Genomic DNA, 22734 nt, shown 5'->3' with positions numbered 1-22734 from the left:
AAAAAAATAAAGATATCCAGTAAAAGCTGCCGTTTAACCAGCCCTGCTGGGAATAAACATGCTGTTTGGTGGAGCAGCACTGCAGCAAAGGCCTACTGATCTTTCCTAAAAGTGCCAATTCACTTGTTTAAACACATTTTTAAGTTCTCTACTTGGAACTCACATTTTACCGAGACTTAAGAGCAGATCAAAAATGTAACCACAAAAAAAAAAAAAAAAAAAAAAAAAAAAAAGTGAAAACAGGAGGTGACTGTGTTATTTAGATCTGTAAATCCATAAAACAGCATGCCCCGACTCTTTGCAACTACTTTGGCCTTGACCTCCTGCAAGTAAAACCTCCTCCCTCCCCTCCTCCTCCTCCAGGCTCTTATCAGATAACTGTATGTGTAACCCCAGTCATAACATAGAGAACAGACAGGAGATCAGAGACTGCGATTTCCACATTACCACATTCAGTCACTCCCAACCCCAAACAATTCCTGTGAATCAAATGGAGCAATTTATAAAACCGCTTCTGCTTGATGCACAGTGCCATCTATGGATATGCAACTTGAAATGCATAGAGGAAAAATGGTGGCTTTTGATACCTTGCATGAGCTTCTGTATGTGCAATCTGGGTGTTCTCGTCTGTCACTAGAAGTGACTAGAAGAACTCAAAGTAAAAGCCCAAAACCAAATGGAGCGTCCATTCAGAGAAGCTGAGCAGAAGCTGTCCCATGTAGCAAAGAAACTGTTTTAAAGGTGATGATGATTTTTCTTTTAAAAGCACTATAATCTAAGGATTGGCATTCAAACGCAATGGGATGTTACAGATTTGTGCAGACAGATGGGTTAAAGCCTGAAGGGACTGGGTTAGTGAAGCATTTACAAAAGCGATCAAAGTCAGCCTGTTATTTGGGAGACACAGCCAAAGAGTATCCTGAAAACCTCCATTCATCTGCAGATGGTCAGGCACAACCTATTACCCGGGAGTCACATGGCTCCAATTAAAACGGGACTACAGGGACAGAGAGCGTTGTATGCGAGACACACACTTAGTTCAGGTAAATAACTTGGATGAAAAGTGAACTGGCTAATATGTTCCACTGACTGTATTTCATATAAAACAACAAGGGGCATAGTTTGAGTAATCTAAACCATATGTTCAAGTTCAGATTCAGTTTACACAAACTGCCAAGAGGAGCACAGGATCCACACGAGAAATGACAAACATGTGGCTGCCCATCATGGATAATTTTAGGCCACATCTAAGGGCTGATAATGCAGAGAAATGGTAAAAGGTCTTCCGGCACGACTCACATTTTTGAGCATCAGACAAGGCACAGAAGAATTTCCTCTCGGTTCAAAATCTCATCTCAAGATTTAACAGGTTTCCATTAACGCTCCGCACTGATGAAGAAGCAATTGCCATTTATAACAGGCGTGAGAAGGTCACAGAAATTGAGCCCTTTGATATATGACCTCATGAAGGACAACAAGAGAAAGGCAAAAATGAGTTGCACTCTGACTTGCATCAATTTCAAAGGGTATATGATTAATCACAAATGTAAATTTATTAATTGTAAAAAGAAACGGATAGGAAATCATAACAAGGGAGGATGTGATGATTTTTTCCAGGGAGCGATATCGCCGAGCTATCAACTACGCTATATCTCCACATCACATCTCAGAGCTAGACACAACAAATCCAGAACACCTCATGAACCCTGGACAAAAGGAAGCCATCTCATTCCGATGCCCTCGGAAAACAGCAGGGAAAACCAGCAGACTGGTGCAAAAGGAGGCTGCAACTAAGGGAGAGAAAAAAGAAACTGGAGTGGTGTGGAAAGTAGCATTTGGCCAACAGCACCCAAATATAACTATGTATAAAACAGAAGCAGGATGACAACATTTGACCTTCATTCCTTTCAAATCTTGTTAAAAGTGCTTTTTCTTTGTATCTCGGTTGATTATTATGACATTGACACAAAGGCATTCCTGCTTAAAACCATGATAGTCCTACACATTACAAAAAGAAAGAAATAAATCTGATCCATTAGGATATGGACTACACAAGACCTCTGAGGGTACCTGGTATTATCTCATACCAATACTTTCTTTGACTCCATGGAGTTACAGGTGATTCAGTCTACAACCAGTGAACAAAGCTCTTAACAACAAGACAACAACAACCTCCACAACAGGTTCATCTGCACAATAAGACACATACTTCTATTAACTGTTTTTAAAACTGTGTATCCAAGTACAAAGTACGTGGTTATTAAGGTATTTGCATCTTACAAAAGCCTTATTTGATTAGAAGAAGAGAACGAGCTTGCCTGCGTCTCCTTTTGATGAATGTGAGCCCACGCACATGAACAGTCCTTTTTTAAACTTCTTTAAAACTAGCACAAAAACTAAGGAAATTTGTTTCTGGCCAATAAATGTTATACCGTTGGCCTTTTTATTTCACCTTAATGGTGCCACATATGTAAAGAAAATGACTTTGTGGGTTGAGCAGCATAGTTGAGTTTGTGCTAATGAAAAACTTGCTAAATCTTCTCTGTCAGTGCCAAACAGCTCATTCTGCTGTTGGTGCCATTTATTTGTTTGGATGATTGAAGTCTGAAAAAAATAATCTGAAGAATAAATTTAACAATTTATTCATTGAACAAATACGACCACACTGACCACATTTCCCTACTTCAAGCTTATTTGTTGACTGGCAAACATGTTATGTCGGTTTAATTTGCTATATTAGATAAATTGCCAGGCCAGGTTTAGCTCACCCCTCAACAGGGGCGTAATTTCAAGGGGGGGTTCAGTTCGAACTGAAGAAGCTTCCTGAAGAAACTTCTCGGATGAGAGGTGAAACGTTTTCAAGCAACTTAAAGACGACCGGACGCCTGTCTTTCCAAGCTCCTTAGACTACGATGACCTGGATGACTGAGAACCTTCACAGACATAAATGAATGTTAAACAAGCAGGGAAAAGCAAGTATACAGACTGCAGTCTATGAGTGCAGAGCACCCACTGGTTGGTATTCACTATCAGACACAGGAATCCATAACCAGCAAGCTATCAGTCAGCAGGCGCATGCACACATTTATACACATACCAGCCTGTCAAATACCTATCACCAACAACTTACAATGTCCAGTCAACACCACTGAAAGGGAGGATTGTTCATAGCTAGGAAGTGATCAAGAAGCTTTCCCAGCATTCTTCAAGATGGACTCTGACTTCTTCACATTTCAACTTCTCAATGAGACAGTGTGTCTTCTTTGTGCAGCCGAGGAGAATGAACTCAGTCCCACAACGTTCGTCTTTATGCTCCAAATGTGACGATGAGCTCAACTCAAAAGCGAAAACGAATATATGCTGGCAAGATGATGCTAGATGGTATTCTGAATTCTGCATGTTTACTCCATGTCTAATGCACCCAGTAGGGGTGTGTATTGGCAAGAATCTGGCGATACAATATGTATCATAATACAGGGTAGACGATACGATATATTGCAATACTAAAAGCCAGACGATATTTGTGTTTAGTAGGACTAAATTTAATTAGGAAAACTCAAGTAAACAGTCCAAACTGTTTAATGCTTGACATGAAACATCTGAAACAAAAACACTCTAAGTTCAAAATGAATGGAGAAATTAACATCTGCCTTATTAGAAGTCATGTCAAATAAACAAACAAAAACTACTTTACTGAAATATCAAGTATTTTTTAACATGAAAAAAGTAAACATGTAACACTGAAGTCTTTCTAAGTACTATGATTGTAAAATACTTATCCAAAAACTGCTCTATGGAGCATCAAAACAAAGTACTTTTTATGTGACCTTAACATAAACAAATATAAATCAAAAATGAAATTGCTTGAAGAATCCATCCAAGTAAACATTAACAAAAAATGTAAAGTGCTATTACAATTAAGTGTTAATAAAATAAAGTACAGCTCTGCAGTGTCCATCAATGGAACACTTTTAGTACAACCTGAAAAAAGGAATTTACTCATCTAAATAAGTGCTTATGAGACTCAACCAAAATGTCAAACATTCTCATATCAGAGATTTTACATGTGTAGTGTTTTCTCAGTGTTTATTTTTCAATTTCCAGATTTTTGTGCAGGAATACAAGCTGATCGACACGGTCAGCTCTCAGGACACTTCTCTGTGCATTTACTATGTCTCCTGCAGAGGAGAAAACTCTCTCTGCAGAGACACTTGTTCCAGGAATGCATAGGAAACTCCTTGCTACTTTGGATAGCTGAGGCAAGTCTAGCCGCGAGAGCCATGTTTGGTGCATTATCGGTAACAACAACAACAAGGTCCTTTGCGTTCAATCCCCATTCAGCCACAGCGTCAGTTAGTAACGCTGCAATGTGCTCACCTGTGTGACTGTCATGCATGGCTCGGGTTTGTAGTACATGAGACTGAAGGTTCCACTGGTCCGTTATGTGATGTGCTGTAACAGTTACGTACGATTCAGTGGCTCTCGAAGTCCAAGCGTCGCATGTCAGAGCAACTGTCTCAGCCGAGTTGAGAGAGTCCAGCACTGTCGCTTTGACTTCTTGGTACAACTTTGGCAGAGCGATGTCCGTGATGTGTTGTCGAGAAGGAACGGTGTAACGGGGCTCCAGCGTTTTAATCATATTACGAAATCCTTTATTCTCCACAACACTCAGAAGGCGCATGTCTTTGCAAATAAAAACAAGTACTGACTGCGTTATTTTTGTTGCACGAGTTGAAGTTGCTGGTAGTTTCGAAAAGTTAACTTCTTCAATTGTCCGTTGAGAGGGATCACCTCGTTTCGTTTTAAAATTAGCATTTGACGCTACGTCGCTATGGTGTCTAGACACGTGTGTTCGTAAATTTGTTGTGTTACCGGAATATTTGACTCTGGCGGTGCAGATTTTACAGACTGCATAGCTCTTGTCATAGTCTTTACTGCCTTCTTTTGTCCTAAATCCAAAATAAGTCCACACATCAGCTTTGAAAGCTGCGGGGGCCGGCTGTATCCTCTCCTCTTCAGTCATCAGTTAGCTAGCATCACACACGTCCACTGACTGTTCTACTTCGTTCTTTTGGCAAACTAGACGCTTCTACAGTTATCGCGAGACCTCGTTTTTACGTCATAGTAAAGGCGGTAAACTGCAAACCAGTGGCCGGAGTTTGAATTCCAACATACAAAAGAAATAAACAGTAAATGCATGTCATTTTTCAATTAAAAAAATCGATAACAGTGATTTTAAATATCGATTCAGTATCATTGCGCGAAATATCGCGATATTTCGTTGTATCGATATTTTCTTACATCCCTAGCACCCAGTCTTTTATAATATAGTCTTTTTAATATTCGTACCAAAATCTCAACCAACAAAGCTGATAGAGTATTAGAAGCATTTTGCTTTAGGAACTGAAATCACAAACTTGTGATTCCTTTTTCTTTTAGCAGTCAGAAATATTAGTCCTCTCTGGTTAATATGATTTTTGTATTGTACTACACAACTGCATGTTTAATCATCACCACTCTCAGATATCCTGTTTCACAAAGTGATTTTAAATATGCATTAACTGGAATTTATGCCTCTGTGCTAAATCTACACCACAAACTAGAGCCCAACTGATATACTGGCCGATATTAGTCGAATTTATGTCGGACTATGTCAAATTTTTAAATCTTTTTTTTTTTTTTTTTTTAAGGAATCGATATTCATCTTAACAGCGTCGTAATCAGTTCATCAGTGCAGCATGCAACAACTGGTTGTTGTGCCATTTAGTGCCATCAGTTCTTCCTTTGCATGTCCATCTACTTTTATCTGTTAAGAGTGGATCGACTTGAACAGACACTCTACTGCCAACTAGTGTTCTGGAGCCATATCTGTAGTGGAACAGAGGCATAAAAGGCAATCTATTATAATACACGACGACATCTTGCACACATCTCAGCACTACTGAGCAGCAGAGGAAGCTATGACAGTTTATCCAGCACTGGTTTCTGGGGCAGTAGGTGAGTTGAGATTTCACTGCAGATGAAAGAAAGAGGGGACTGCATGTGATAAGAAGCTAAACCTGTGGTGTAGTCAAGTGCAGTCAGGTGGAGGACTGGATAGCGCTTCTCATAGCGTGCTCATCAGAAGAACATTTCAAAGGACCCCTGTAGCCTCACAAAGTCTTTTACAGCTCAGCTCTCGGAAAGGCATCAATATTCCCCCAGGGCTGTCTGGTAACTGTCAAAACCCCAGAGTTGACTTCAGGAGAGCTCACCTCAAAAGGGCTACAGCTGGCTTTGAAGAGAGTTTCTACCCTCTTGACAGAAGACTGATATATCCAACCTGTACTCGCCTTCATGTTTCCTTTAATATTATTTGTGTTAAGCTGAAAATAATGTGAAAACTGTTTCAAAATAATCCGCAGCTGTATAACTGCAAACAACAGCCTTCTGTTAGACAAGGTGGTTTTAGCTAAACCAGAAAGAACTTGAACATCTTGTTAATGACTGCTTCCTATCAATGAGGCTTGCAAATCTATGTAGACATCCTGAAGTGTTTTACAAAATTACTATTACCTAATGTCTGCGGTATTTTAGATCTTTCTGGAAAAGACGTTAAAGATAATCTTCAGAACATTTTTATGTGGCCTGTAGAGCTATTATCGCTTACAGCCAGAGCTAAAGTTATGGGACCAACCAAAACAGGAACAAAAAATACACAATGCACAATGACTCAAACGGTTAGCCACCACTCAGAGACAGCAGCCTGGATGCTGTTGATGCACAGCTACTGCCACAAAATAGAAATAAAGAGGAGATAAGCAACAACGAGGCCAAGGGATCAGACCACTAGCAATGAAGTCATCAGTTTACACAAACACACACCCACCCACACACACACACACACGCAACATGACGAGGTCTGGCAAGCCAAAAGCTACTGTTCCTCAGCAGAGAAAGAGAAAACAAAGGAGTCTAAGCAGGAATGGTATCAGCAAGGTGACCTTCGCACATGGATGTTAGAAAATAACGAGTCTCCAAGCTTTTCTAGGTAGAGAGATTATGCCAAATACATGTCATACTCCCTGGCGGTGATTTGCAGGCCTGCTCAGCTAATCAATAAATTAATCATCCCTTAAGCCCCCAAAAGGCAACGTTCCATCAGAACAGTTAACCTATTTTGATACACGCGAGAGCCTACCAGAGAACAATCCCCATGGGACCACAGTGCATATTTGGCAATTAAAATGATCCACTGCCCATAAAAGCAATACAATAATGCGAATAGCTGTTTTATGAGCCAGTGCAGGCTGACAAAGAGGTAAAGCATGGATCTACCTACAGGAAGGTCACACAGCTACCGCACGTACAACAAGAGCGTCCATATCAACTCAGCCTCAATCATTCCTCAGCCTCTCAGTGGAAATCATGGGGACTAAAATATTTCAGCCGCTATTTATGATTTTTCAAACACTTCCTGTGACCAACACTGAGATGTTGCAAGCTGCTGCATATGCAACAAGGGTGCAGGGGTTTCCCCCGTAACTCAATCAGCAGCCCATTAGGCTTTTTAATCCAAAAATGGGACAATAACCTTCTATAACCAGAGGAGGTCACTGTGGAGATACCCAGGAGAATGTCACGAGGTGGGGCACAAATAATTTATAACTACTAAAACAAAAACAAACAAAAAACTCCCCCGAAAACCCAAGAACAAAACTGAACCCAATTTTCTATCTCAACCAGCATGTTAAAAAAATAAAACTGAAAAGAAGACAGTCGTGTAGCACAAGAGGGATACAGGCAAGACAGGTACATTCAAAAGAGCGTAATCACCTCACGGGCCTGCAAGTGGCTCTTTAAACACACAGTAAAGTCTAGGTGCTGTACAACACATGTCAGAGCGCTGTGTTTCATGGCTAAGCTCTGGGCTTAGCTGATCAAAGCCGTGCCACTCAACGCCACCAGACTTTGCGGCTCAGGCATCCGTCACACTCCTAATTAACTCAATGTTTCTCTGTTGTCCCCTGTGAAGTTTTCATGAAAAGAACAACCACTTAGCCGGGGCCTTCCAAACTGCAGTAGATTATCCAATGTGTCAGGAAATGAAGGCCAGCCACAAAATGCTTTCTGAATCTGTGAAACCACTTCCCCTGCCCGTGCAGCGCTGATGTGCAGCACGGGAGGGAGACCAAACAGATGTGCGAAAAAATGCACTTAAGGATTTACTGCATGTATAAATGAATGTGGTGTACCTGAACTAGCTGACAGGAGTAGTTTCACACCATTAAAAAAAAAAAAAAAAAAACATTTAAAATTAACCAACTGCTTTTCTCCACTATTGGCAAGTTATTGTTTTGTAGAGAAATGTCTCTCAGAGGAAAGCAGAAGATCTTTGATGGAGCATATTAAGCAACTAAGCCTTGCTATCAGACACACCATGTATGTATCAATAAAATTAGATATACTGGCCCTTTTCAGTCTTCTAATAGGTAACATCGCTGGATTAATCAATCAGTTAAATGGCAGCGTTGTGTATTCAGATATAGGTCATACATATGGGAAATATTCCTCGTGACCTCAATCAAACAATCCCACAGTGATAGAAAAAGGAAGAATAAATGGGGACATTTTGCATCAAGTCAACTATGTAAAGGGACCTAATATAACAGGTTGGGCTTTATTTTATTTAACATGGCATTTATATGTTGATAGCCATTTAAAGATCTTTTATGTAGTTATAGGAACATATCCTTATGCCCTTTTAGTAAATCGATCAGAAAACATGAAACTGCAATTTTTTAAAAGGGGAGATCAAATGTGTTGGCTCACCTGTCTGAAGCAACATTGTTTTCTATTACATCTAATCAATCTCGTCTCTACACACTGAATAATTCATGTTATATGAAATCACTACCGTTGTGCCACATGAATAAAAGCAACTCTCTCTGTTTAGAGAAGCTTCGTGGATTGTTTCTATTACTTTCTGATGAGGAAAAAATGAATATCTAGCTTCAAAACGAAGATTATAGCCATTACAAGCTGATCTATGACATGTGAACTATCAAAGTTTGTATATAATAAGCAGTTTATTCTGTAAGAGATGTTAAGCTGCAGGAAATATTACACACTACAAATGAAGTTCAACACAGTCAGGCTTTCTTTGTCTTTCTTTGTCAAGCTAGCTTGAAAAAAAAAAAAACTAAACCCCAGTTGGAGATAACAGGGATCACAACGGTGGTTAGCAACTTTTTTCAGTCTGGCTTGACTGAAAAAAGTTGCTAACCACCGTTGTGATCCCTGTTATCTCCAACACAAAGCCAGGCTTGGCTTTGTGTTCCAGTGCTTTGCACTCTCATATAAAAATAGGTGTTTCTCAGGTCATGTGATTCTTCCTCTGCTCAAAACGATCCCTATGAGTGTCCCTTACTTAAATGAGAGAAGTTATAACTTGGTGATAAAAATATGTAAATAACACAAAAAATACAACAGTAAAAAGCATCAGTTTTACAGATAAGACAAGACTAATGCTACAGAAAATTTTTACTTTTGGGAGTATTAAAATAAGCATTTTGATCCAAGTGAACAATTTTATCACTGAGTGCTGCTGTTTTTTTTCCCTAAGGTGACAGCTGTAAATTAGTAATCTCACTTTGCAGTACACCCCTCGCCTTCAAGAAACGTCTGTATATTGTATCTTGTAGTGAACTTGCAGGTCAAGCATACATTTCCAAAACACTGTTCCTTTGTTGTGAAGTGACTGATCTCCACATGTGTTTGCTGGATGAAAACATCCTCTGGCTCTGATTAAACAGGACCAGACGCTTGTAAACTTTATGTTTGTGTCAGAATTTACCAATAATTCATGCTTCGCTGTTACAAACATCTGCATACGGATTACTGTAACTCAGATGAACGCGTGCTAGTTTCAAGAGTGATCCGTACTAAATGAATATACACCTTGATGACTCAACAAAAAGGTAAATTCAGCATCATCGTCACAAAGCTGAAACCCTTCCTGCAGCGTGTTTAATAACTCTCGTCCATGGGTTTTCACAGTTATCTGCGAGGACAGTGGAGGAGAATTAACAGACCCTCCCCCAGCCCTCTCCTGCTGGTGGTCCTCCATAAAATCCTATCTTGTCCCTCCACTTTTTCCCCCTTTTTCATGCCTCAGAGCACCCCAAGAGGGAATATGCTTTTAATGAGTGTCCCCTTTCCCCTGTCCCCTGGGCCATTTTCTCCTTCACAAACCCAGCCTCATACCTCTCTTCATCCCCTTGTGCTCGTTCATTTCAAGCGCTCATTGCAAATCCTGAGTCATCCAAGGAAAATGAACACATTTAACTTGAGTGGCAGCTAAACAAACAAAACTCTACTTCGCAGGGCATTTGTGTTTTTTAAACAAGAAAGCACATTTTCAATTGTTTTCAGTTTCCACTGAACATCTGCATAATGCACTGCATCGCGGTCTCAGGATTATTTCAGTACTGGGATTTGGGAGAATTGCAGAAAATGTGCATAACAGTGAAAAATGCTACAGCAAACAGGATTTCCTAAGAAATGCAAAGAAATACGATGCGATCTTCAATCCTTAAAACTGCAGTTATTCAATTACTTTTTTCACAGAGACATTCACAACCTACAAACTTCCTATTCCCTCATCTTTACACTAAATAGATCAAAGCTGTAACCACTCTAAACAATGGCTTGATAGCCCACAGATGAGTGCCACATGTGAGTGGGGACCACAATGGCCACTTGAAGGATTTCTCTCCCTTTTGCAAAGTCTCCAAAATACAAAGACTCAGGTTAAAACGAGTTCCGCCACAATTAGGTATTCCTGGCTTTGAAGCTCTCCACAACCGCTGACAAAGATGCCCTCAACGCAATGGACAGAAGAAGCTTTGGAGGATTTAGATCAAATGTAAACACACACCTATTATCAGCCAGCAAAGTGTAAACACACAGTGAAGTCGCAGGAGGTCTCCTCTTCGACACAAGGCGATCAAATACAAGGGTGAAGTGGAAAAAACAACTCTCTGTAAACAGACTGCGCCCACAGAGTAACTGCTGGGATCCAGAGTGGTCCAGCTATCATTACTTTCGATACAGTGTGACTTAGTTTTCCAAGAGTGACAAAGCTCACAATTTCTATATTTTGAGATAAATATGTTAAAAGCTGTACTAGCACTCCTGGATGGCTGTCAGCAGTTATGCAAAGGAACCTGACGTGTGATCTATTTTAACCCTTTAAGACCTACCACAGAACCAAGTCCGCCAGAGGTTATATTATATTTTTACATGTTGTAGTGCCGGTTTTGGGAGCATTTCAAGTTGATATACATCAATACAACCATTATAGCCCAGATTTCAATAATATGTCTGCATTAAGTGCATAGTAATTACATAAATTGCAAAAAAGTGCAGTAAACTACAAAAAAATTTTTAAATTGTTTTTGTTTTTTTAACATATATTTCTAGTTAGAGAAATTTAAGAGGCTTATCCCTCAAAACTGTAAATACAAAAAAGTTGCACAAAATAGTTTCCCACCACAGGAAATTTATTTTGAGTGTCTTCATAGTTTTATTTTTGAAATACACGAATTATTATATACTGCAGGAAAAACGAAAATAAATATTATAATGCAAATTTGCAAAAAAACCAGCATATGCATCAAAATAAACTATTTCCAGCAGTGCAATATGAGTCCTAAGCATCCCAGAAACGACACAGAAAGTCATAAAGTCACACATAACCTTTAAAAACACAAGTATAGGCTCATAAGGCCCTGATGGTAAAAAACTAAATTTCCGCAAAATGACGTCACTTCCGGTTCCGGGCAAGACATGGCGGACATGCGATAGTTCGTGCTGATGGACGTAGGAAGTGTCATGAACAGCTGATCGGATCGACAAAGCGTGTTTCTGGAATATTATGTTTTTGTTGCTGCAAGTGCTTTTTATGCCGTTTTTGCAAAGCTATATGTGGAAGGAAACTGTGACCTAGAACAAGCTGATGGCATAAGATGTAAGTACAACTACTCCGGTTTCATATGCAAAAAAAATTATTGCGCTAGCTTATGTGGTTGCAGTGCTACCGGGATTTAAAAATAGTAATGCAAAACGGAGCGTGCCTGCTCCGACCGGCTTTAAAGGGTTAAGTGACTGGATGGGTTTTCAAAAAATAGAAAGACTAAAAATAACCAAAATCACTCAACTTGGGAACATTAAAGGTTACAACAGATCTGAAAAAATATTCATAATATGAAAAATGGCAAGCATCATGCAGTTAACTTTTAGGAAAGAGAATTAGACGGTAGAGGGGGAAAAGCAAGCACTGAATTTAATCAAGCAGTACCTGGTGATCGCTTGTTACTGCGCAAGGGCATCATGTAGGACTGCCGAGGCAGCAGAGGTGAGGAGGGGAGCGACATGGACACTCCCTTGGCAAGGCTTAACCTGAAAACTTCATCCTGTGCATTAGGGAGACCACTGCCAGGCCCCTGGGGCTGGGGGTTTCCCTCAGTCGGGAATCTTCTTTGGACACTATGGCTATGAACGTCACCTGTTGAGGAGAACCACAACCTTGTTACTGCGTTTACAAAGCACGACCACTTCTGCATGCCATGAAACAGAAAGAACGACTTGATCTAGGCAAAGTCTGATATTTTCATAACCCTTTTCAATATTCGTCAAGCCTAATCAGCACAAATCTTAATCTTGAGTGGGATGGACCAGTGAAACTGCCCTTTTTGTCAGTGTAAAGAGGATTTGCTGCACATTTCACCCCTGATAAACCTTCATATAAGAAAAAGCAGAGCACTTTCAATTGTACCTTTCAGTTTTTCTGCATGACAAAGACACGCTGCTATAGTAAATGGGGGAAATCTGTCAGCACGATTAAACTGTAAAAATAAATGTGTAAAATTACCGCTGGCTTGTTGCCCAGACTGCCTGTAACTATTAAACAAAGATTTGGTTAATTAACAGAAAGTGCTCGGTTTTTGTTTTTGTTTTTAAACTTTGGTTTAGTACGCACAGCCATGGGGGACGTCTGTATCAATAAGAAAAGTTGAAAAAGAAATACAGTTAAAAAACTCAAATTTATGCCTTGCCTCAAGTTTTTCAAAGGCAGGCAGGACTGGACTCTTTGCTGGACCGATTCTGGCCCCTGAGCCTTATGTTTGAGACCCACTCACTTTAGGCTTACCACATTTTCTTACTCTGCTAGTGTCTTTTGGATTTTTGTGTAGGAAAAGATCTGAAGCTTTGAGGGCTACTAAACAACCAATGTATTGCAATATGACTCTTAACGCCAACTGGTTTGCTTCATCTTGTCTCACTAATTCACACTTTCTGAGCTTGGGTGGCTTTACTCAGAACCACAGGTTGCTGTGGTTGACCACATGTAAATGTAGTCGTTTTTGTTTTAAACTATACACATAATTAAATTAACGGTCATTAAACAAATCTGGCAAAACCTTGCTCTTAGATCTGAAAAAAATGCTGAATCCACTGAATATTCAATATGTCTGAACTTTTGATCTTCTTAAATTCGTCTGATTAAACTATACTGCTTCAATATACCCCCATTTTACTGCTAAAACATTAAACACCCTTATTTAATTTATTTTGGGCCAGTGAAATGGTGTCTTGCCATTAGAAAGTACATGTCTCCTGGGTTTTAAAGACTCAACTTTGCAAAATTTTACAAGGACAGCTCAATAAATGTATTTTTTATAGTTCTAGTTATAATTTGCTATTTTAAAAAAGTATCTTAGAATGGAAAAAAAAAACCCTTAGTGTAAACTTTAGATTAAAAAATAGACCTTGGGGCTGACACAAATGAAATCATGTACCAAAACATCTCTTTTACTACCTTCCTGACTCTGAATGCCAGAAATGAAAAACCTCAGAGGAAACCTTGGCAACCTTTCCTGCAGCAGAAAGCAGTTTGGTTCCCACAGGATGGCATTTTTGAATGTCAAAAAGACATACAGCTGTCAGGTAAAAAAATAAAAATAAAAAAAATCCTTCAGCTTTTGACAAGAAAAGCAAAAGTCCCTTTTTTAAAATCATGCATGATTTTACATAATTAAATAGACACAAAAAATCATGACCACACAAAATTGTGTGGTCATGACCACACAATTTTGTGTCTGGGCAATCATTGTACTGTTGTGCAACCTTGTTACACAGGCAAGTACCACAGGTTTGAATAGAAAAATGTTCTGGTCTCTCACTGATATTTTTTGAAATTAAAATATTGAACATGAATGAGGTTTCAAAGACTCAAATACTGTTAGAAATTACATCAAAGGAATGGAAATGTAATGCCAAAAAAACGCCTAAAACATGGTCATTAAAAAGCTTTCATGACCAAGTCGGCTGTCAGCCTTTCACTAAATTTTACTGTCACTTGTAAACAGACCAATAACATGCTAATGGATATTTCATAACAACAACAAAAAACCCTCCCTTGGATCTCAAGGAAAACTGAAAGACACATGTAGCATGGATGGGCAAACACTGCGAGACTGAAGTGCACGTCCAAGCTTCCACAACCATCGTGCAGTGTTCCTTCCCGATTTGAGATCTGCATCCAAGCCAGCACCCTGGAATGTGCTTTACCCAGGAAGCTGAGCAGTGTAGCCCACCCTCGAGCCCTCTCTTTGACAACCACCACATCTGCTAATCAATAGGCACAGCCTCCAGCCTACAAGCAACACTTAAGAGTCATGTCAGTTGAGATATCCCAACAACCTGCAGAGGCTTCGGCATCTCAGGGCTAAAATAATTCACATTTTTTCCCTGGAACTGTAAAACTCAACTATCTCAGAGGCCTCTGGCAAGGATACAGAATGCACATAACATATCAAACAGTCCAAGAAAAATATACGTACAGTTACAGCCTTTCAGAAAATGTGCTGGTTAGTATCCTGATAATTCTCTCTCCACTGACAAACAACATCCCCACTAATAGTAAGTTTTGCTGAACTTGACCCCAGTTTTCTCTTACAGTCAAGAGATTTCTGGGGTCCATTCAGGTCATAGTAAGGACTGAAGGAGAAATAGCTGTGAAAAAAATGACTGCAGAAATTTGGAGACATTAAGGAAAAGAGTGAAAACTGTTGGTTTTCAGTAAAAGGACATCACCGATAAGTCTCTCACAAGGTTGCTGGAACGACAAACAAGGATGTCTGGTAGAGGTGGGGGAAAAAAGTCAAAACAGATTTGGACGCCTGAAAAACAAGGTCATATAATATATATTTAAACCAGGGATCATGGGCCTGTTAGAATTTCTCACGACCATGGTACAGATGAGAACATTATGTTAGTGGTGCAAACACAGTTGCGTGTCATTGACCACAGAGTAGAGATAATAGACAATTCACTAACTGTCTGTTGTTTGCAGGTATTTTAGGTATTTTGTGGGAAAAAGCTTGTGACTTCAAGAGTTTCATTTTCAGCTCTTTATCTGTACTGTTATCTTTTTCTCTCTGCAAGACTATAACACTGATGAATTCGGAGCTGGGAAAACAACAAGCCTTTATTATTTTTCATATGTTTATTCTGAAAACAAGTGTTGCGTCCCTCGTCTTGCTGAGATCCTTTCATTTTGCCACTCAGCTAATTACAGTGTGTTTGTTGCCCACCACCCAAACCAGCTATGTCAGCTGAGTGTCTCTGACCTAAGACTATAAAACGTTTAAAACTGGAAGCCGAATCTACTGATGTTGTTTTTAGGCAGACAGTTGTACTAAATCACAACGGGCAAAAACAGGGGAATAAAGGCTAAAGAAAATGACTATATTTCAAGCTGTGGTAACATAAGAAATGAAAAACTCTGCTCTCAAAACGTTTTGGTGCATTACGCATTTCATTGTATTTCATCTTTGTTTTAAAATATCCAGCCTTGTCAGACACTTTTTACTTAACCCACAGAGCTTCAGTTACCGTGTCGCAGCCTCGTTCATGTGTTTCTAGCAGCTTCATAAACCAAACCTGACAAGACTGAGACTTCAAGGAGGTAAAACTGGCTTTTTTACTCTTACCAGAGTCCATGTGCCTGCACAGGTGGGCCTTCAGAGGTGCAAAAGCAAAACTGCTCTCTAATGACTAATATTAAAAACACGATCCTCGTTGAAAATATATGACTGTACATGTTATGCTGCCTCTAATCTTGATGAAAGTGCATTGTGCACACTTTTCTGTTTCCCTTTAAAACGAAATATCACAATTTAAAATTGATCTCAAAGGTATCAAAGCAGTTAACAGAGGCACAAAAGCACAAACTCACTGGCTGTTTAGTTCAGCTTGCAGATTATTAACACCTGCAGCTGCTGTTTGTGCGCTCAGGGTCTCTCCACAATCCCGTTCAGTGGGGTGTGACGTTTGGCTGTGAGCTTCAACTCTCCATGTGGCTGCCAAGCAACACTCCCAGGGCGTGCACCCAGGGGTCTCCGTCCTAGTCTGTGCATTGTCTGCACCCATAAGACTTTACTGATAGTTTTTCAATTGAAGTAGATTTTGAAAAAATAAACTCACACGTAGGCCTAGATATTTCCTTACCTATCAAAACACAGTAATACTGTGCATCATACACAAAAACTGTTTCCCACAATCTCTACCAAGACTTTGCTCAGTACCTCAGTAAGAGTTTGATCCCTAAATGGAAAAAAACAAGTCTTGCTTCAGTGAAAACCAATCCTGCATGGAAAGACCAATCTAGGCACAGCGCCGGCTAATAGCAATGTAATCTATTTTGCAGATTTAAAGTTGCCCACTCATCATTGCCACAAATTAATATGTATGAATTTATCAACCTCAAGATAATACCCAACTAGCAATACAGATCATACGTCAGTACACCGAACGAAATAGTAACTGCCGTTGTGGTGAACCACAGTAATGTCAATTAGCTTCGGTTAAGTTTTCAAGTCTTCAGTAAATTAGTGCTGACTCCTGTCTGTAGCCTGAGGTTTGAAGAAATCACAGAAGACTCGATTGCGAGAGGGGAAACTACTATTAGCAACCCATGTCTCTCTTTGGGGATATGAGTTCCGCTGGTCTGCTGGGCTAATCAGAAACAGGGACCCATTTACTCCACGCCTCTGCCTTACCAGAGGGGACAAAAAGCTGTCTTGTTTTTTAAAGGGCTCCTAAACAAAGAAGAATGCCAGAGACAGGAAGCAGAAAGGCCGCAATGACACCTCTCCATGCCTGCAGACATGGAAAAAACCTGTGAATGATTCAAAGGTCACCCAGTGAAGGCCAGGACCTGTCGTTATCTTGACCTGAGTGGGACCCACTGCACGCACACTGACAGAGACGCTTTAAAGGGTCCTTAGGGGAGTGTGTTTGTGCATATAACTGTGACTGTGGGTTATGCAAACAGAGATGAGACGATGCAAGGAAGCTAAGTTGATTTCTCCCCAGTGGGGAGCATTTAACACAAACCATATGACAAGCCTTGCATTTCTATTGCTAATCCTACATCAATTAATTACTCCAGTGCGCCTGGGGTTAAGGCACCGACCATGTCCACCACATACATGACCACAGAGCTATCGTTTATTGTCTTTCCTCATAAAAATCTTCAACTTCAACTTGACTGTTAAAGCATAAGATGCGTTTTAAAAAAGCCCCTATGTGAGCGATCAGAAGATTTTAATGTGAAACTACTTTTCATAACATTTGCGTTCTCCTGTGCAGCCAATTGCATAACGTCTAGAAAAGCTTAGGGTTGCAGTTCATGTAATAAAACTTTACTTTTTAAATAATAATGAAAGAACTATCATTTCTGATTCTGCGCTGGTTAATGATAACTGCAGCAGGGCAAGGCACACGCCCGCCCCCATTTAGACGGAAGCACTATTCCAACAAAGTCCGCTCCTGGTTACGCAGTAAAAGCTGCCAGCAGGTCGTGGCCGATACAGATTTCAGCCATAATGCATGTTAAAGAGATTATGACAAAGTTGTAATTTTGGTAGTTGGTTCTGAAAACAAGAAGCGCCACATAAAAGCGTGTCATCCCAGTGCTGGTGGATAAGCAGCAGCGTGTCATGGCGACTGCGCTGCCATCTGAGCGATACCAAGTAACGCAGGAGGACACAAGGACAGAAACTCGCCAGTGCTATTTCAGTTACTTTCCAAAACCCTGGTTGGGGCAAGGCCTGCAATTTCAACCCCTGCTGTGGTTCAAGAAATCAGCCCTTTCTAATTATACCATGCTGGCCCAGGATGATGTAAAAATGATTACAGTCTCTTGCACGTTCTTTCGTCCTCATCAAAGTGAAGGTCCAGAGCCCACGAGGACATGCCCAACCCATAAAAACAGTTCAATATTATTTCAAGATACTGATTTAGATAAATATACATTAGCATACAAATCAATTATTTGACCAGGTCAAACTATGACAACCTTTAATGCTTATTCCAACAAATGTTCCAACTGGCTGACTCGTAAGTTTGCAAGAATGCCATAAAGAAGGAAAAACTATCATTTTCATTAAAACTTTATAAAAGGAAACTCTTAAAATGGAATAAATACTGATATGAGTATGGGTTAAAAGTGCAAAAGTATTTTAATTATGCATGTGGATCATTTAGGCCTTCGTGTTTCTTTCTGATGCAAACTGATTATATTATATAGTCATGCACAAAGGCTAGTATGCAAAGTGATTATCCACACCAAAGTCGTATCACTACAACTTCAAATTAATACTCCCCCCCATGTGTCCTATCTCATTTCCACTTCTACCTTTCTGTTTACACTGCTGACTCATTTGTAATTACCTGAAGTGAGTCTGTGTAGTGCATTTCTCCTTTTAAATCTGTGCAAACAAATCGGATCCGTCACTCCTTGTGAGCAAATGCATTTGCCTTGTGAAAGACACGGGCCTTTTGCATTGTCCTACAAAGGTATACTGCTTATGTAGCTTATTTGCCTCTACTCTGTACTAGAGATGGACCGATCCGATATTACGTATCGGTATCGGTCCGATACTGACCTAAATTACTGGATCGGATATCGGAGAAAAATAAAAAATGTAATCCGATCCATTAAATATCACGAAAGCACCTCACAAAACTTGCAACACGCCGTAACTCACCTCAGAACGTTAGCACGTCGGAGCATAGCATGTGGAGCTTCGCTAGCAACCCGGCATTTCATCTCCGACAAAGTTATCCCGAGAGAAGTAAAGCAAGTGTGTAAGTCCATCTCTGAATGTTTGTAAAGCATTCCTGCGTTAAGCTTAACAAGCGACTGCCTCTCGCTCTCCTGCTGCTACTTCAATCATGAAACTGCTTAACGATCAGCTGATCGGCTTTTCTGTCGTGACTCCGTCTCTCTTGTTTGCTTTTGGCCCACTTTGCACCAGAAAGAGGAAACCAGCGGCTGAACAACAGCAGCACGTTTAAGCTTGATCAGCTGTTGTTAGAATTTATTTAATATTACTTTCTACTCGAGGATCTTTTTCTACGTAGCTGACGCTGGTAACTGTGCAGGGGCGGATCTAGCAAAGTTTAGCCAGGGGGGGCCGATAGGGCATTAACAGGGAAAAGGGGGCACAAAGACATACTTTTCTTTCTTATTCTCATTTAAAATGTCTCGCTTTTAATTATTTAATATTTATCTGAATCTTACACCCAAAGTTTTAATCTGATGTAAAATGTATAGAAGTCCATTACTGCATATAGTAACTGTTAAGTCTAATATACCTAGTAAGCTATAGTACTTTTTCCTTTGGGAAGGTACCATCTGTGCAGTCTGCAATTTTGTTGAAGAAAGATGTTGAATCTATTTAATATTTCTTGAAAAATAATTGATTTCTGTGCATTTTTTTTCACACTGCATCAAATTAAGGTTGATTACGTCGATTAAGCATCATGAGGTGGAGCGTGAGGGGTGGTTCCCTATTTTTTATTTATTTATTTTTATTGTTGCTGGGAGTTGGAACCCTATTAGTTAGGTTGCTTAATATTTATGCTAAGTACTCTTTAAAATACCAGAATAGGGAGGATGGTGTAGGTTTAAGTTTATCAGATTGATCAGTATTGCTGAACTATGAAATATTTTTTTTGCATACAGGTATAACAGAATAGCTTTAGTGTAGTTGTTGTTTTAAACTTGAGTATGAACTTATACAAAATGCAGCAAGATATTTAAAAAACAGTTTTGTTGATTAAAAAACACTATATCGGATTCATATCGGTATCGGCAGATATCCAAATTTATGATATCGGTATCGGTATCGGACATAAAAAAGTGGTATCGTGCCATCTCTACTCTGTACTATCCAGTAGTTCACTTCACTGTTAAACAGGGTAACAAAGTGCTAACACCCTTTCTCTAACACCAAATTAAAAGCATGCCCAAACATATCAGGACAGGACAATGACATTTCCACACCAGTCGCTTCAAATTTTCACAGCAACCTTGTCACCATTCACAGACAATGAACTAGATTAAACCCTAATGAAGGGAGGGATGCATACTGACTCATTGGCTTGTGATACCATGTGATGGCTGACACATTTCTCAGTGAACAGTTCTTATACTATATATGCTACACACATAAAAACAATTTACCAAAGAAACAGTATTGTCTCTATTAATTTATCAACTTGCCTGCCCCAAAAATCTAAAGTTTAAGGTGCAAACTATGATATAAGTCAATGCAGTATGTTGCGATAACAAGCCACGATACGTTTTTCTCCCCCCTCTGCACACACATACTGTACAAAACTACAAACTCAGTCAAGTATCAGCTTCTCGCCAGTTAATTTTAAGCCCTACACACAAAATGAAGAAAGACTATAATTAATGCAGATTCTTTCAGTCAGCACACAAAGCACGATGACCATGGAACAATCCACCAAAGAAGAGAATTCTTTCGCTAGACTGAGTGCCAATGTGGATTTACTGTGTACTTCCGAGACCAAGGTGACAGTCTCACAAAAGCTGTCATGGTTAACACACAGAAACCCGCAGAGAGGAGAGAGAGACAGACAGACAATAAAGAATACAGAGTGGGGGGAGGGTCCTCAGTACGAGTCATCTATAGTGACGAAGGACAAATTGGATGTAATATGTTAATAAGGCGCAAAGCTTTCTGGTTTCCAATACCAAAAAAAAAAAAAATTACTTGTTGCGGCAAAGTAATGCAACCAATCTGGGAAACACTGAGGAGGCATCATTGCTTTCCCCATGAGGCCCTTCTCATTTCAGACCACTTTACTCAGTCAGTGGTAGCCATAGAAACGGTCAAAATACTGTACAAGGCAGCCTGAGAAAAGGCTGTAAAACATAGACTGATAAAGTGATAAATAATAAATCCCACCGACTTGTTAGCTCTCTTGCTATGGCTTTTTTGTTTCGGCTTTTCCAATTTCAGCCCAGGTTCATTCCTGAAATAGTGTCATGTGTGACATCTTGGCAGGATTTTTCCCATTTCAATGACTTCCTGTTTGCTACAATTAAAGTAAGGCACTAACATCCTCCCCACGGCCACGCCGCAAGATTTTAATTTTGCCTGCAACCATCAAATTTCATTAAGTTTTCAAACTCTCTAGAGATATTCTTCTCTTACTTGTTTTCACAGGATTACTTATCTATCCGTGCGGTCCCTGAGGAGAATCTTTAGTTTTAGCTTTTTAGAAACAGGAAAGCTTTGCTTTAAATGCATACGTACTTGGTAATTAGGTGCTTTATGCAATGTTAAGATGCTGCAGGCAAAGTAAGACTGCAAAGGGTTTTGGAGCTAGAAACACTAAGAGTGTGCGATTCGCTCTCTTTCCTCTGAAACACAGCCCTGCAGTAGCCCGAGCTCTGGAATGCCTTCCCCACTGGCCCCTGGGGAAGTGTGACTGAAAGGGAGGAGTATATGTGGGTCTTGGGGGGGAAAGAGGAGGAGGAGGTGAAGGGTAGCACTGGGCAGGCACCATGACATTTCCCATTCCTCTTCACAAATTGCCAATTTAAGTGGGTATGGGAAAAAGATATGAACCAGACAATATCTTTGCCATGTTTTATTTTAAGATTTGTGACAGGGAAGCAACCGGAATGCCAATAAAGGGGCCGAGAAGCAGAGCAGAAAGACAACAACCCACATATTAGCAGAAACACTAAAATGAAGTAGATCTTAGAGTCTCAGAGCTTGTCTGATATCCTGAGGTGGAAATCCAAAATACAGACAATGTTTGACATAAACACAACAGCCAATTTTTTCTTCTTTTTTTTTTTCTTTTTTAAATCATCCAACCACAGAAAAACAGTCTCTGGTCAGTTTACTAATGGAAAATTCAATCACTCTTATTTTGATAGTGCAGTCACTGGGTAACTTTCACCCTTCATATCCTGTGCTTTCCTACAGACAGGCTGACCAGTCAAGAGTCTTTGGACAAACTTTAACTTTCACCATTTTGGACAGAAAGTTATAATTCTAGCGTTTATTCATTGTTCTGCTCTTCTGATTTGCTCTGAGGATGAAGGGAACACTAACTAGAACCTTCAGCAGGTGCAGGACTTCTTCATGTGCCACCAGGAGAAGTTCCTTAAGTTAGATTGTAGCTGGTAATTAAAGGCTGAGGCGATGCAGGGTCACTGGGGAGGCAGCTGATTATACTGCTCTGTTATTTGTCACAAACAAATTAGCAATAAAAATATTTATTGAGGTGTATCTTATAGAGATCCTTAATCATCTAAGACAGATTTGCCTACGTTAGTGTGCACTTATGTGCGTGCAC

General features: G+C 39.9%; 1 protein-coding gene across 4 annotated transcripts in view; it reads right to left on the bottom strand.

The window, feature by feature from the left end:
• The window catches only part of LOC120731169 (protein TANC1-like), a 98220-nt gene that overhangs the window by 51845 nt on the left and 23641 nt on the right, over positions 1-22734 (bottom strand). For 3 of the 4 annotated variants that reach the window (XM_040028049.1, XM_040028048.1, XM_040028051.1), the window contains exon 3: positions 12341-12547. The exons of the other annotated variant lie outside the window; for it this stretch is intronic. In XM_040028049.1, coding sequence (XP_039883983.1) covers positions 12341-12547 — 207 coding nt within the window. The remainder of the gene's footprint in view (positions 1-12340; positions 12548-22734) is intronic. 4 annotated transcript variants of the gene reach the window in all.

The sequence above is a fragment of the Simochromis diagramma genome, unplaced genomic scaffold (genome assembly GCF_900408965.1).
Source record: "Simochromis diagramma unplaced genomic scaffold, fSimDia1.1 OVJJ01000343.1, whole genome shotgun sequence".
NCBI lineage: Eukaryota > Metazoa > Chordata > Actinopteri > Cichliformes > Cichlidae > Simochromis > Simochromis diagramma.
The sequence above is the reverse complement of the archived record's forward strand: the minus strand, read 5'-3'. Positions and strand labels throughout refer to the sequence as shown.